This window comes from Vicugna pacos, chromosome X (assembly GCF_048564905.1).
Source record: "Vicugna pacos chromosome X, VicPac4, whole genome shotgun sequence".
Taxonomy (NCBI): Eukaryota; Metazoa; Chordata; class Mammalia; order Artiodactyla; family Camelidae; genus Vicugna; species Vicugna pacos.
The window spans coordinates 64,003,349-64,021,446 of NC_133023.1; the positions used below are offsets into that span (position 1 = coordinate 64,003,349).

The 18,098-nt window shown below is 35.5% G+C and overlaps 1 protein-coding gene across 3 annotated transcripts in view; it reads right to left on the reverse strand.

Moving 5' to 3' along the window:
• Positions 1-18,098, reverse strand: part of HDX (highly divergent homeobox) — a 184,626-nt gene that overhangs the window by 64,757 nt on the left and 101,771 nt on the right. For all 3 annotated transcript variants that reach the window (XM_072955848.1, XM_072955847.1, XM_072955846.1), the window contains exon 6: positions 11,517-11,724. In XM_072955848.1, coding sequence (XP_072811949.1) covers positions 11,517-11,724 — 208 coding nt within the window. The remainder of the gene's footprint in view (positions 1-11,516; positions 11,725-18,098) is intronic.

The window sequence follows — 18,098 nt, forward strand, 5'->3', positions numbered from 1 at the left end:
GGCTTATGTAATTTCCTTTTATCAGAATACTTCCTCACAGATCTCCCACCTACTCATAGAAACACACAAATCCCTACTTCTCCACTATCCCTCAAATAGCTGTCAGACATCATTGTCTAAGTATCTACTCATGAAATCACTGAAAATATTCAAGTATTCTCAGGCACATGCAATTTTGTAAAGACTAATAAAATATAAAAATGGTTTAATGAACCAACTAGATTAGAAATATAAATGGCTTGAAAATGATGCAATAGCTTTCCCTTTTTGTCCTGCATCACAGTTTTCCTGTACACCAAATTCTATGTTAAAATCTTCATCACTATAAAATGTTTTTAAAAAGACACACACACACAGAGAAAACTTGAATATTCATACAACTCTTCAAATACTTGCTCTTAAAATACATGGTCCTCTCAACACTAACAACTTTTATATCCCTTTCATTACTCAACCTACTGCAATCTGCTTGCCTGCCCTCCCCATGCAGTTGACTTTTCAAAAAATTCCTTAAGCACCCAATTCAGTGGCTTCTCATTCTTTTTAAACTTTTATTTTTCCCACTTTATTTAAGTATAATTGGCATACAAAAGCTGCACATAATTAATGTATACAATTTGGTGAGTTTGAACATAGATTTGTGTTACCATCACCACACTCCAGGTAATAAACATATCTATCACCTCAAAAAGTTTCCTTGTGTCCCTTTTTTGTGTTATAAACACTTAACATGATTTATCCTCTTAAGTTTTGAAGTATATAATTTCTTATTACTAACTATAGGACTATGGGCACTCAGCTGTTCAGCAGTTCTTTGGAACTTACTCCTCTTGTGTAACTATAACTTTATATCCATTGAACAACAATTCCTTATATCCCTCTCCCTTCACTCCCTCCTACCATCATTCTGTTGTCCACTTATATACCTTTGGCCATTTTAGATGCCTTATATAAGAGGGATTTCTATTCAAACTCTGTAAGATCATTGAGATAATAACCCCCTTTCTTCTGAAATCTCTTTCTTTCCTTGGTTTTAGTAGTAACATACTATCCTGATTCTCCTGTACCTGAATGTTCTTTCAATGGTTCCCTTTCCTCTTCCAGTCCCTAAATCTGGATATTTCTAAGCACACTGTCTTTATCGATCTTCCTCTCTTGTTTTCCATTTTATCACTTAACTAATATTCTATTTCTAAGGCTAGACATTTTCTTCAGCCTCAACTCGGGTGATTCCAGCATTTCTTCTCATGTCTTAACCTTTCTTCTGAGCTCCAGACTCATATTATCCAAGGGTCTGCTGGACAGCTCCACATGGATGTCCTGCTACCATCTAAAACTCAGCACATGAAAAACTGAATTCATCTTCCCACATTATACTGTCCATTTAATGCAGTAACAATAAAAATTTTAAATGAATTTTGAGGGGGTTGGGTAAAGATATGACTTCAAAATTCTAAAGTTCACCTGGAAGTATCAGTGTGCTGCAAGAGCTAACCAAGAATGAGAGCCCTGCCAGATCTTCAGATATTTTATAAGACTGCAGTTACAAATAATCAAATAAATGTAACATAATAGGAAATCCAGAATTTAATCCACATGTGTATGTATGCATACATGAATGTTTGTCTACCTGTCTATCTATCTATCTTTGATAAAAAGCTACACTTTAATTCACTGGAAAAATACTGGATTATTCAACAAGTAGTGTAGGGCATTTGGTTAACCATTTGGAAAAATGAAATTAGGTATTGTCTTCACACATCTTAAAGCAAAACAAATTCTAGGTCGGATAAAAATGAAAGTATAAGGATACAAGGAGCAAATATAGGGGTATGTTTACATAATTGTAGTACAAAGAAGAATTTTGTAATCATGACACGGAAGTTAGAAAAATATACCATTAAAAATTGGTATATCTGACAACATAAATATTACAAAGAAAAGTTCTGACATCAGGAAACTCCATAAGCAAATTTAAAAGGCAAAAATAAACTGGAACATATAGTGTGACTGTCCTGATCAATAAAATAAAAACAAACAAAATGGACCAATAAAAATTCTCTCTATCACAGAGGCAGAAAAAACCCTATATATTATATGACCCCATTTATGTGAGATGTCCAGAAAAGACATATTTATATAGTCAGAAAGCAAATCAGTGGTTGCCTGGGCTTGCGGGTGAGAGTGGGGATTGACTGAAAATGGGCTCAAGGAAATTTTTTGAAGTAATGAAAATATTCTAAAATTGGATTTTGGTGATGGTGATGGTTGTACAACTATATATAATTTACTAAAAAAGATCACTGAATTCAACATTAGCAATGGATGAATTTTATTCTATGTAAATTAAACTTCAATAAAAATGTTCATAAAAAAGTGACAGAAGAGGACTGTTTCTATGCTTGAAGTCAAATGAAAAAATACTTCTCATGGACAATTGGTATAATTACACATTATTATTTAAATTGTCATTTAGGGAAACACCGAGAAGTATTATAAAGATGATACAGCCAAATTCCCTTATTTTGCAGATGAGATGACTAAAGCCTGTTGAATTAAATGCTTTGCCTGAAGTCACATAGTCAGCTAGAGGAAGATAGACTGGGATTTTAAAATTGTAGAATAGATAAACAAGATTACACTGTATAGCACAGGGAAATATATGCAAGATCTTATGGTAGCTCACAGAGAAAAAAATGTGACAATGAATATATATATGTTCATGTATAACTGAAAAATTGTGCTCTACACTGGAATTTGACACATTGTAAAATGATTATAAATCAATAAAAAATGTTAAAAGAAAAAGAAGTCTAAGAACACAAGCTAATTAAAACTTGATGAAAATTCTTCCAAGTTACTGGGTTTTAGATATGAACCAAACTTCTGTAGGACATTTTCTATAACATTTTTAGAGGTTAAAAAAAGAAAGATCTAGGACTTGCACCCAGGTTGCCTGAATACTAGCCTGGTGTTTGTCACATTATATCATATTCTCTTTCATTACAATTCATGTAAAATGTTCTAAACTAAATGGACTAGAATTCCAATAAAATTAAGACAATCATGTACTATAATATATGGACTGTTGTAATAGCCAACATTTCTAAGCATGGGAGATCACTATTGTGGTACATAAATTTTCCTTTTTGTGGTGATGATGTCGGAGACTTTATTTGGGGGAATTAAAAATCAAAAAGATAAATTTTGAGAAGAGGCAAGATGGCGGAATAGAAGGACGCTTGTAAGTCACCCTCTCCCACAAATACACCAAGACCCACATCTACAGACCCACTCAGCCAACCAGAGCACCTGCGGAACTCCGACGGAACATTGCCCTCTTCAAAAGATAAAGACGCCAAAAATCTGGTAGCAGAAAAGGAAAAAAGAAAGAACAAAAGGCAAAGCAAGCGGGACGGGTCCCCCGGGAAAGGAGCGGCAAAGGAGGACTGGCGCTCGCTCGCTGGGTGTCCCCTCTCCAACTGAGAGGCCAGCGGGACGGAGGGGGAGCCTCCGAGGCTTGGATCTGTACAAACCAGCCCTGGTCTGACAGAACTAAGTTAAACGGGCACAGAGCGTCCCCCCGACACCCAGCCTGAGACGCAGGCCGGCAGCGGTGGGCAGGGCCAAGCTGCACAAGCTGGGCGGAGGACGGGGGCGGCTGCATGGAGGCAGCCCCGGGGGACTGCAAGGGGCTGGGCGCCATGGCTGTGGGTGTACAGGGCAGAACAACCTGGGCCCTCCATAAAACAGCAAGGTTGATGTGCTCTCGGGGGAAGGGTGCATACCCCATCTCTGAAAACCCGTGGAAACTTTTCAGGGGAAGAGAGGCAGGGCCCAGGCACAGCTGCAATATTCCCCGGCACTGAGCACCCGGGCGGGGGCGAAACCTGCATCCGCACCAAAGGGCTTAGCAGCCTCAAAGGCCAGATGGAGACGGGCCTACAGCCCTGGACAGATAGGATCCTTCCATCCTGGTCCCTCAGAGAACTTGCTCCACAAAGACAAACAAGGAGCTGGGTCTTGGCTCGGAGCAGGGACTAGGCTGCCCCTGGGTCTTCCACGAGCCCACTCATGGAGCGCGACCAGGGCGGAGCGCGGCCAGGGCGGAGCGCAACCAGGGCAGAGTGCCGAATGGGGCGGAGCGCGACCAGGGCGGAGCGCCAGCCAGGGCGGAGCACCGGCCACGGCAGAGCGCCGGCGCAGAGCATGCAGCCGCACAGAGCAGCGGAGCTACCTGCGGCGCAGGCAGAGGGAGAGCGGCCCCCCGTCCGGCAGGAACACAGCCCCTGACCGAGGTGCTGGGAGGGGGCACGACCCGCCCTCCTGCCTGGCCAGTCTGCAACATCTGACTGCGGCATCGGGAGGGGCAGTGACCTGCCCGCCCACAGCAGAGGAGAGCTGCATCTGACCCCCTGTTAGGAGGAGGCGCGATCTGCTTGCCGACAGGTGCTGGGAGCAGCACAGAAGAGGGCGCCAACGGAGGGCCTATGAAAACAAGCTGAGCTTCCAAAACAGGACGAAGACAGAAGAACTTCACATTAAAAGCACACAGACTCCAGGAGAACACCGACAACCCCTTATTTTTTTGTTTTGTTTTGTGTTTGTTTTTGGGTTTTTTTGTTATTTTTTAATCTGTTTTTACCTGTTCTATTTTCAATTACTCTCTTAATTTTTACTTCTTAATTCATTTCTATTTCTCTTGGGTTTTGATGTCCTGTTATTAATTAGACACAGGTTTCAAATACATCTATTCATCTCCCCACCCTTTTTTTTTCTTTTTTCTTCTTTTTTAAGGTTTTCAAAGGACGTCTCAACCCGATTAATACTCTGCTTCAACTCGCTCTTGTATTATTCATTATACACTGTTTTCAAACCCTCTTTCTCCCTTCTTTTAAAAATCTTTCTCTCTCTCTATTTTTTCTTTTTTTTCTTTTTTCTTTCTTTTTTTTTTCTATTCCTAAATAGGCATTACATAGATAAAATCCTTAAGATCCAAAATAGACAACTGATACTCCATAAACCACAGTGCCAGAGAGGTATGAGCAAGATGAAGAAGCAGAGAAACCTTTCACAATTAAAAGAACAAGAGGAATCCCCTGAAAGAAAGATCAAAGAAATAGACATAGATAGCCTACTAGATCAAGATTTCAAAAAAGGAGTGATCAAATTGCTGAACGAATTAAAAGAGATAGTGTTTAGAGATATAAAATATGTCAGAAATGAAATTGAAGCTATAAAGAAGAGCCAAGTAGAATGGCTAAACTAATTGGCAGAGATGAGGAATGATCTAATAGCTGTGCAAAGCCGACTAGTTAATGCAGAGGAACGAATTAGTGATCTAGAAGACAGGGCAATAGAAAGCACACATTCAGAAGAACTACAAGATAAGCAAATAAAAAATAATGATAATAGCATAAGGGACCTATGGGATAATATAAAGCGTCCCAATCTTCGCATAATAGGGGTCCCAGAAGGTGAAGAAGGATCAAAGGGGATTGAAAAGGTTTTTGAAGAAATCATGACTGAAAATTTCCCAAACTTAAAGAAGGAATCAGATATCCAAGTACAGGAAGCTCAGAGGGTCCCAAACAGGAAGAACCCAAATAGACCCACACCAAGACATATCATCATCAAGATGGCCAGAGTCAAGGATAAAGAAATGATTCTAAAGGCAGCAAGAGAAAAGCAAAGAGTAAGTTACAAGGGGACCCCCATAAGGCTCTCAGCTGATTTCTCTACACAATCACTACAGGCCAGAAGGGAGTGGTAAGATATATTCAAAGCCCTGAATGAAAAAAAGATGCAGCCTAGGACACTTTATCCAGCAAGGCTATCCTTTAGGATAGAAGGAGAAATAAAAAGTTTCACAGACAAAAAAAAGCTGCAGGAGTTTAGCAACACTAAACCCATGCTAAAAGAAATGTTGAAAGGATTATTCTAAATAGAAAAGCATCAGGATGCTACAGGAATGAGAAACTCACAACTGGAAAGGTGATAACTCATGAATTACAAATAAAGAAAACACGAAATTATAAAAGAAGACATACAAACAACTGAGAGTGGGAGAGGGAGGCAGGGAAATATAGAATTTTTTTTTCTTTTTTAAATTTTTTTAACAGTAGGATGGGTTTGAGATCATGTTATTATCAGTTTAATAAAAACAGTTATTGTAATAGGTTAATAGATTTACAAAAAAGGGTAACCACAAGTCAAAAATTTACAAGGGAGTCACAAAAATTAAATAAAATCCATAATACAAAGGAAAATTACCACACCACAAAAGGAAGAAGAAAGGAACAAAGAGGATATACCAATTCAACTGCAAAGATAAGTTCAAAATAGCAATAAACACACATCTATCATTCATTACTGTAAATGTTAATGGACTAAATGCTCCAGTCAAAAGACATAGAGTGACAGAGTGGATAATAAAGCAAGAACCTTCAATATGCTGCATACAAGAGACCCACTTTAGGGAGAAGGACGCATATAGATTGAGAGTGAAAGGATGGAAAAGGGTATTCCATGCAAATGGAAAAGCCAAAAAAGCAGGTGTTGCAGTACTTATTTCAGACAAAATAGACTTTAAAACAAAGGCCATAAAGAAATATAAAGAGGGACATTTTATAATGATTAAAGGAGTGATACAAGATGAAGATATTACACTCCTTAATATATATGCACCCAATATAGGAGCACCTAAGTACATACAAGAATTACTAACACAGATAAAGGGGGATATTGATGGGAATACAATCATAGTTGGAGATTTTAACACTGCATTAACGTCACTAGACAGATATTCCAGACAGAAAATAAAAAAGTCCACAAAGAAATTAAACACTACAATAGAAAAACTAGATTTGGTGGATATTTTCAGAGCATTACACCCCCCCAAAATAGGATATACATTCTTTTCAAGTGCACATGAAACTTTTTCTAGATTCGATCATGTACTTGGACACAAAAGAAACCTCAACAAATTTAAGAAGATAGAAATTATCTCAAGCATCTTTACTGACCACAATGCCATGAAACTGGAAATGAACAACAGAGAAACAAAGGAGAAAAAAAGAAAAGCATGGAGATTAAACAATATGTTATTGAAAAAACAATGGATCAATGAGGAAATCAAAGCCGAAATTAAAAAATACCTTGAGACAAATGATAATGAAAACACAACCACTCAAAACCTATGGGACACAGCAAAGGCAGTGTTAAGAGGGAAGTTTATAGCGATACAGGCCTTCCTCAAAAAAGAAGAACAATCTCAAATAAACAAGTTAACCCACCACCTGAATCAATTAGAAAAAGAACAACAAAAAGCCCCAAAAAGCAGCAGAAGGAAGGAAATAATAAAGATCAGAGAGGAATTAAATACAATAGAGATTAACAAGACCATAGAAAAAATCAACCAAACCAAAATCTGTTTTTTTGAAAAAGTAAATAAAATCGACAAACCTCTGGCCAAACTCACAAAGAAGAAAAAAGAGAGAGCACAAATTAGCAAAATAAGAAAGGAAAATGGAGAAATTACAACAAACAAAATAGAAATACAGAATATCATACGAGAATATTATGAAAAACTATATGGAACCAAACTGGATAACCTAGAGGAGATGGACAAGTTTCTGGAAACATACTGTCCACCAAAACTGAATCAAGAAGAAACTGAACACTTGAACAATCCGATCACTAGAAAGGAAATAGAAATAGCAATTAAAAACCTCCCTACAAATAAAAGTCCAGGACCGGATGGCTTCACCGGGGAATTCTACCAAACATACAAAGAAGAACTCATACCAGTCCTTCTCAAACTCTTCCAGACGATTGAAAATGATGGAATACTCCCAAACTCATTCTATGAAGCCACCATCACCCTGATACCAAAACCAGGCAAAGTCACTACAAAAAAAGAGAATTACAGGCCAATATCACTGATGAACATAGACGCCACAATCGTCAACAAAATTTTAGCAAATAGAATCCAACAACACATAAAAAAGATTATACATCATGACCAATTGGGGTTCATCCCAGGGACACAAGGCTGGTTCAACATACGCAATTCAATCAATGTAATACATCACATCAACAAGAGAAAGGACAAAAACCACATGATCATCTCAATCGATGCAGAAAAAACATTTGATAAAATTCAACACCCATTTATGATAAAAACTCTCGCCAAAGTGGGTATAGAGGGATCATATCTCAACATCATTAAAGCTATATATGACAAACCTACAGCCAGCATAGTTCTCAACAGTGAAAAACTGAAAAGCTTCCCACTAAAATCTGGGACAAGACAAGGATGCCCACTATCACCACTCCTATTCAACATAGTCCTGGAAGTCCTAGCCCCAGCAGTCAGGAAAGAGAAAGAATTAAAAGGGATCCAAATTGGAAAAGAAGAGGTAAAAGTGTCATTATATTCTGACGACATGTTACTATAATAGAAAACCCTAAAAGGTCCACACGAAAGCTACTAGAGCTGATTGAAGAATTCAGCAAGGTAGCAGGTTACAAAATTAATGTTCAAAAATCAGTTGCATTTCTTTACACTAACGATAAATCAACAGAAAGATAAAGCAAAGAAGCAATCCCCTTTGAAATAGCACCCAAAGTAATAAATATCTGGGAATAAATCTAACCAAGGAGGTGAAAGAATTATACACAGAAAACTATAAACGATTGATGAAGGAAATTAAAGAAGATTTTAAAAAATGGAAAGATATTCCATGCTCTTGGATTGGAAGAATCAATATTGTTAAAATGGTCACACTGCCCAAGGCAAGCTACAGATTTAATGCAATCCCTATCCAATTACCCAGGACATATTTCACAGAACTAGGACAAATCATAATAAAATTGATATGGAACCATCAAAGACCTAGAATTGCTAAAGCATTACTGAAGAGAAACAAAGAGGCTGGAGGAATAACTCTCCCAGACTTCAGACAATGTTGTAGAGCTACAGTCATCAAGACAGCATGGTATTTGTAACAAAACAGACTTATAGACCAATGGAACAGAATAGAGAGCCCAGAAATGAACCCACAAACTTTTGGTCAACTCATCTTCGACAAAGGAGGCAAGAATATACAATGGAATATAGACAGTCTCTTCAGCAAATGGTGTTGGGAAAACTGGACAGCAGCATGTAAAACAATGAAGCTAGAACACTCCCTTACACCATACACAAAAATCAACTCAAAATGGATTAAAGACTTAAACATAAGACAAGAGACAATAAACCTCCTAGAGGAAAACATAGGCAAAACATTATCTGACATACATTTCAAAAATTTTCTCCTGGAAGAAATAAAAGCAAGAATAAACAAATGGAACCTAATGAAACTTACAAGCTTCTGCAGAGCAAAGGAAACCAGAAATAAAACAAGAAGAAAACCTACGGAATGGGAGAAAATTTTTGCAAGTGAAACCGACAAAGGCTTGATCTCCAGAATATATAAGCAGCTCATACGACTCAATAAGAAAAAAATAAACAACCCAATCCAAAAATGGGCATAAGACCTAAACAAGCAATTCTCCAAGGAAGACATACAAATGATCAAAAAGCACATGAAAAAATGCTCAATATCACTAATTATCAGAGAAATGCAAATCAAAACTGCAATGAGGTACCACCTCACACCATTCAGAATGGCCGTCATTCAAAAATCCACAAATGACAAATGCTGGAGAGGCTGTGGAGAAAGGGGAACCCTCCTACACTGCTGGTGGGAATGCAGTTTGGTGCAGCCACTATGGAAAACAGTGTGGAGATTCCTCAAAAGACTAGGAATAGACTTCCCATATGACCCAGGAATCCCACTCCTGGGCTTGTATCCAGAAGGAAATCTACTTCAGGATGACACCTGCACCCCAATGTTCATAGCAGCACTATTTACAATAGCCAAGACATGGAAAGAGCCTAAATGTCCATCAACAGGTGACTGGATAAAGAAGAAGTGGTATATTTATACAATGGAATACTACTCAGCCATAAAAACCGACAACATAATGCCATTTGCAGCAACATGGATGCTCCTGGAGAATGTCATTCTAAGTGAAGTAAGCCAGAAAGAGCAAGAAAAATACCATATGAGATCACTCATATGTGGAATCTAAAAACAAAAACAAACAAGCAATAACAAAGCATAAATACAGGACAGAAATAGACTCATGGACAGAGAATACAGACTTGTGGTTACCAGCGGGTAGAGGGTGGGAAGGGATAGACTGGGATTTCAAAACTTTAGAATAGATAAGCAAGATTACACTGTATAGCACAGGGAAATATCCACAAAATGTTATGATAAATAATAGAGAATAAATGTGACAGTGAGTGTGTATATGTCCATGAATGACTGAAAGATTGTGCTGAACACTGGAATTTGACACAACATTGTAAGATGATTATAGATCAATGGAAAATTTAAAAAAATAATTGTTTTTGAATCTAAAAAAAAAGATAAATTTTGATAAGGGTATGGAAAAAAGGGGTACAGTCATTATGGAAATCAGTATGAAGTTTCCTCTAAGTTAAAAAGAAATATTCCATATGGTCTAGCAATCCTAGAGGACATTATGCTAACTGAGATAAGTCAGACACAGAAAGAAAAGTACTGCTTGATCTCACATATGTGGAATCAAAAAAAAAAGTCAAATACATAGAAACAGAGGGTAGAATGGTAGCAACCAGGGTCGGGAGGTAGGAGAAATGAGGAGATAATGGTCAAGGGTATAAAGTTGCAATTACATAGGATGAATACTTCTAGGTAAGATTAGTATGGTTAGTAACATAGTGGAACCTTGAGCAACGTGGAGGTTAGGGGCACTGACCTCCCTGCACACTTGAAAATCCAAATAAAACTTTTGACTCCTCCAAAACTTAACTTTTAATAGTCTACTGTAGACCAGAAGCCTTACCAATATCATAAACAGTTAATTAACAAATATTTTATCTTATATGTATATCTACTTATATTTTATGCATTCATGACATAACTAAATTTTCTTAATTTTTTGATATTTCTAGGCTACATGGTTTGTCTGAAGTTTTTCAAATTGTTTCAAATCTTCAAAAAATTTTCCAGTGTATTTACTGAAAAAAATCGGAGTGTAAGTGAACCCATGCAGTTCAAACACATGTTGTTTAAAGGTCAACTGTGCTATAATTTACATTGGAAATTTGCTTTGGGAGTAGATTTCAGGTGCTCTCACCACACACATACAAAAATGTAACTATGTGAGGAGATGACTATGTTAATCAGCTTGACCACTGTAATCATTTCACTACATACATGAATACTTAAATATATTGTGCATTTTAAATATATACAATTATTATGCTAAAGTAGAATTAAAATAAAAAATGTGTCTTTCTTGTCAAATGTTTAACCAAATGTCTTGAGGACTTCAGATTTGAAGTACAGTAAGCTGAAAAGCAAGTAAAAATGCATCAAATTCACAAAAGATAAGATTAGGAGGTGCAGGGTATAAAATACCTTGAGAGCTTTCTTCAGACAAACAGATGGATACTTCATCATTTCTGTCATTATCTTCTCCTACTTCAGTACCAGCTTCCTCTCCTGGTGTGAGTGCAGACAAAGAACCAGATTCGGGCTGCTCAGAAAAATCAGCAGGGCCTCCTCTTGGAGGTGGAACTTCAATTCCCATTAAACGATATTTCCTTCTTCGATTCCCAATCCAAGTCTTTATAAGAGAAATACAAGAGGAAGCTTTGTTATCATAGAAAACTTAGCAGTTCTGGCCACTAAAACAATAAATGGATACTACATAAAATATGATTAAAAATAAATAGATACCTAGAATAACAAAAACTTATTATTCAATAAGCTAAATTAAAAATAATTATGTTTTTATTCTAAAGTATCTTACTAGTAGAAATGATATTTATCTAAATATTCAGACTTTCAAGCAACATGCGTCCATTGCAGAACACTTTGTTTTTGTTTTTATTTCTATTTCTGGAGAAAATAATCCACCAAGTATTTCAAAAGAAACATGAATCGGTTCTTTTCCTAAAGGGACTGGGCATGAAGCTGTTAACTATAGTTTATATCCTATTTCCAATCTTGCTCTTCATAGGTGAAAATGTGCCTTCTATTAACTTTGTTTGGCTCCATAATGGTGACCTGGGTATTTCAAATATTCTAAAATTTAATTTTATTGGATTTAGAATTGAATTTCTAAAATTTTTTGTATTAAAATAAATTTTGGGTCATAGGAAGTTGCAAAAATAGGTCTCCTTCACTCAATTTCCTCCAATTAACATTTTAGACAATTATAGCACAATAGCAGAAAGAGGAAATTGATATTGTACAGTATTTGTGTACACTTCCATGTTCGTTATCACACTATTCTTCTCCTTCCCACCACCCTCAACCCCCAGCAACCACCAATCTGTTTTCCACCTCTATAATTTTGAGATTATATAAATGGAGTCATACAGCATGTGACTTCAAAAAAATTTTTTTTACTGGCTTTTTTCACTCAGCATAATTCCTGGAGATTTATTCAGGTTACATGTATCAACAGTCCATTCTTTTATTGCTGAGTAGCAATACATGATACTTGTGTACCAATTTGTTTACGTTTTCTTTCAACATGTGTTTAACCCTTTACTTGCTGGAGGATGCGTGAGTTGTTTCTTATTTTTGGCTATTACAGATAGCTAAAAAAACCTCTATGAACAGTCATGTACAGGTTTTTGTGCAGATGTAAGTCTTCATTTCTCTAGGATAAATGGCCCCAAATGCAATTGCTGGACCAAATGGTAATTGCATGTTTAATTTTAAAAGAAACTGTCAAATTGTATCCATTAAAGTTGTACCATTTTACATTCTTACCAGCAACGTAGGAGAGATCTAGTTTCTTGGCATTCTTGCCAGGACTTGGTATTATGAGTATTTTTATTTTTTTTTCCTTTATTTATTCTTATTGGTGCATGTAGTAATAGATCATCAGGTTCTTAATGTGGTTTTCCCAATTGCTGGTGATTTTGAAAATCTTTTATGTACTTTTTGCCATCCATATATCCTCTTCAATGAAATGTCTATGCTTTTTGCCTGTTTTCTAATTGTGTGGGTATTTTTCCCTTTACTATTGAGTTTTGAGAGTTCTTTATATAATCTAGAAATGAGCTTTTGTCAGATATGTGGTTTTGCAAATATTTTCTCCCATTTTGTAGCAGATATGAGTTCTTGGTTAGATATATGGTTTGCAAATATTTTTCTCCCCGTCTGTAGCTTATATTTTCATCGTTCTGGTCTTTCACAGCACAAAGGTTTTTAATTTTGATGAAGTCCAAGCTAATGCTTTTTTTCTTTTATGGATTGTGCTTTTAGTACCATTTCTAAGAATCTTCACCAAGCTCTAGGTGAAGATTTTCTCCTATGTTATCTAAAATTTTTATAGTTTTATTTTTTTAAATTTAAAACTCTGATACATTATGAATTCATTTTGTATTAGGTCTGAGATTTAGGTCAAGGTTCATTTATGTTTTCCTATAGATATCCAATTGTTCCAGCACCATTTCTTGAAAATACTTCTTCCACTGAATTGCTTGTGCACCTTTGTCAAAAATTGACTCATGGTTACCAAAGGGGGAAGGAGAAAAATTAGAAGTTTGAGATTAGCAGATATAAACTACTATACATAAAATATATAAACAACAAGGCCCTACTGTATAGCACAGGGAATTATATTCAATAGCTTGTACTAACCTATAATGAAAAAGAATATAACTCAATCACTATGCTGTATACCAGAAACTAATACAACATTACAAATCAACTATAGTTCAATAAAAAATTAACTAAGCTGGCCATACTTGTGAAGGGTTATTTTTGGGTTCTTTAGTCTGTTCCACTGATCTATATGTCTATCCCCCTGTCAACAGCACAGTCTTGATTACCATAGCTATACAATAAGTCTTGAAATTGGATAGATGGATTTCTTCCACTTTTTTCCTTTTTTTTTACATAGCTATACTAGCATATTTCCTTTCCATATGAATTTTATAATTATCTTGTCTACATCAACAAAAAAATCTTTTATAGGAATTATGTTACACTTAAATATCAGTTTGGGGGGAATTTACATTTTTACTATGCTGGGTCTTCCAGTACATGAATATGAAATGCCTCTCCATTTATTTAGAAATTCTTTGATTTCTTTCATCAGTGTTTTATAGTTTTAAGCATACAAGTCCTGTACATGTTTTGTTAGAGTTATGCCTAAGTATTTGATTTTTTGAGTGATTGCAAATAATATTATATCTGAAATTTCAGTTTCATCTCATGCAATTTTCAAAAAGCTCATTTTTTATGATCAGAGTTTACAACCTTCATAGTTTTGTCATGTGGCTCTATAAAGTAGAATTGCCAAGCCAATCTGCAAGGTGGAAACAGAATTTTTAAAACCTGTGTATTCTCTTTTAGTATAGAAAGTCATTCAATAGCATTTCATAATTTCAGAACTAAATTTGGTTATGGTACCTTTTTTGTATATTAAGCAGAATTTCTTCTATACAAGATCCACATAAATATGGAGTCACCTTAGATATTCTCTAATGTAAGTTAAAAATGAATAAAGTTAACTTTTACATGGTAAGATTTAAAAAAAATGCAGCACAAAATAGAAGAACTATTCAGTTAGTACAAGAAGACTAATTCTTTATAGTTACTGGGGAGCATTTTCTCTTCAAATTCAGGAAATGTAGTATTGATGTATTTAGCATTCAGTGCTAAATGTGAAACCTGAAACACATAGTTTTGTGGACTCCCAAGTGAAAATTACCCAGTAGAAAAGAAAAATATTTATTGGCATTAATTTACTAGCTTTGCTAATTTCACACATAGGAGAAATACTAATTTAAAAAGTATAGTTCCATTTCAATTTCCCATTATATGGTCTCATTGAGAATAAACTACTAAAATTGAGAAAAGGTAACGAACTGCAGCTTCTTACTGAAGCTCCATTAAGTTGTCATGTACTTTCTCTATTTCCTTTCTGTAATTATTGATGTTCATCAAATCCTGAATGCAGAAGCTTCTTTTTCATAATTTTAGCTATGGATGGTTGCAAAATGGTGGTGTGGGCAGAAGAAGGACAATATGTTTGGATGTCTTCTGCTTTCTTTGAGTCAAAGGTTTGGGAAGAGAGAAGAAAACAGAAAGCAAACTAATTTCTATTTATCTCCAACTTCTTTTTCCACCTTTCTTGGGAGAAATGAATGATTATGGAATGTACAGCAATAAAGGTGAAAAAATATGTGATGTGAATATTGGGATTATATGATAATTTATTGCATACTAGGCCTGAAATACTCCTTGTCTGGGTATTCCTCAAAACTGGAAGGCACCAGGAAAATGATTCTGCATGCAAATACAATGCTAATGGGTTTATTACATTTTCAAAGAATCATAGAAGACTAAAGTAATCTCAGAAGCCAAGTAGTCTAAACTTCCATTTAATGTAAAAGTCCCTTCTTCAACATTCTAAGTGGATGGCTATTCAGTCTTTGCATGAAGACTTCAGGAATATCGAACATACGACATTGCAAGGTTCCCCAGTGCAGTTTTTAGATTGCTTTTTCAAATTGCGCTTCTTTAAACTGAATCAGTATCTTTGTCCTATTAATTCTAGGCATTGGTTCCAGCATGAACTGGATTCACCTTATCCCGAATACCCTCTTGTACATGTCAGCTATCAATTATATAAAGAGTATTTATTTCTGTGTTTCAAATTAAACATCCATACTTTTGAAATATACAATTTTTCAACGATTTTATATGACCCATGATCAAGTTATTTTATCACTCTGGGCCTCAGATTCCTTATCTGAGGAAACTGAAAATTGAGAAAACTGGTTTCCAAATCTTTAGTCTCCTGGATGATCTTTGTTCCTGCAGAGTGCTCATAAATTTATAGACTAATACTGTATCTTTTCCACCAGATCAACTATATATTGGCAGCACAAATATAGTGGCTATTAAACAGGAGTACTTTCAGGCCCCATAAGCTTCCAAGTACATTTATATTAAAGTAATTAAAAAACGATATTCCAAACTGATGTTAGTTTAAATGCATATTATTATATATTTGTGTTCTGTGTAGGCTATACACAGAGGGCAGACCTTTTTGTTAAACATTCATTCTTTCATTCCGCAAATATTATTGAACATCAAGTATGCACCAAGCACTGTTCTAATGCTGATATATGCCTTCATGGAATTGAATTTATAATCTAGTAGAGATATAGACAATAAACAAATAGATAAGAAAAATATAAACTACAAAATTTGACCAAGGGGAAGAATCAGCTAGACTATTTAGCCACAGTGACATAGTGTAGTAAAATGAAATTATTTCCAAATTTACCTGTTATAAGAATTACTGGGGGAAAGGAAACATAGATTCTAAGGTCCTTCTCTGAAAATACTGATTTAGTAAGTCTAAGATGGGGTGATCCGTATTTTTAAGAAGTATACAAGGTAATTCTTATGATAAGGCATACACTGGTGAAGTGCAAATGGAAATAATGTTAGAATGGTAATAATGAGATCTGGCCTCTAGTCACTGACTACATATGTGACCTTGGGAAAGCCATTCTCCTATCCATCCCCATTTCTCTTTTTTCCCGTATTTTCTCTTAACATAACAATTATGCTTCTTAAACATTTTTAGTGGTTTCCTTAGAGTTTGCAGTATACAGTTACAACAAATTATATGAACATCTTCAAATAACCCCATAATGCTTCATGGATAGTGTGGGTACCTTATAACACAATATTCTCAATTCCCTTCTCCCACTCTTTTTTAGCACTTTTATTGTGGTATGATTCTTGTACAATAAACTACACATATTTCAGATGTACAGCTTGATGAATTTTGATAGATGTAGACACCAATGGAAATGTTAGCTATCTTGATTGTGGTGGTGGTTTCACTGGTATATTCTCATTTCTCTTATATAAAGTAAGAGCATGAAATTCAACCTCAAGATGCCCACCAGCTTTAAGTCAATGTCTATGGTATATAATAGAGAGTTTACAATTATTTATTTTGCACACATATTGGGAGTGGAGGTTTATATTTAATGCAAAAGGCAAGGTTAAAACAGTATAAATGAAAAAATTCATCTATTTAAAGACATTTTAAATCTAGCCATGATCCTTAGAAAATAAACATAATCTAAAATGTTAAAACATACATCTGTTTTTCATGAAATTTACTTGTCTTTCAAAACGTATTTTAAACATTCAAACGTGTTGTTTATACAGATATTTGACCACACAAGAGGTCGTTTTGACATATGTCCACTATAACCCAAACACAGATGGAAAGGGCAGGCATTAAACTGAACTGCAGAGAGATAGGGAAGGGAACTAACTTTTATTGAGGACTTATGGTGCTTTACACTTGTTATCCACATATATTATCTCAAAACAACCCTCTGTTATATTATGTCCCATTTACTGTTAACTGAAGCACAGAGACATTAAATAATTCAGCCATGCTAAATTGCAAGTTCCTTAGAAGAGCTGTGATTTTTTTTACATGGCACCTAGAAGAGTTCTAGCACATCACAGGTGTTCAGTTCACCTTTGATGAATGAATGAGTCAAGAAATAATAGGCACTAACTTGGGAATGATAATCCAAGTTAAAGAAATATATGTATATAATAATACTCAATGAAGTCAAAGGGAAAATATGCCAAGTTTGTTTCCTAGACTTTTTAGAAGTATAAGCTATAACAAGGAAACAGGAATCTAAAATTTCCAAATTATACCACAAGTAATGGCTAACTAACTAGATATCCTGAGGCAAAGCTCATTTTGGTGATCAACAACTAAAAGGTCTACTAGACTGTAAAACATCTACATAGTTTCTCCCAAAATCTCAGGAATATATTTATGTGATGAAATACTCTTATTTGGAGTTAATCTATTAAATATTACAGAAGAGGACTTCTTACAACACATCATCTTTTCACAGTTTCTTTCTGCTGTGGGCATGCTGCACTCTGAAAAATCACTAAAAACAAAAGGATAGTAAGCAG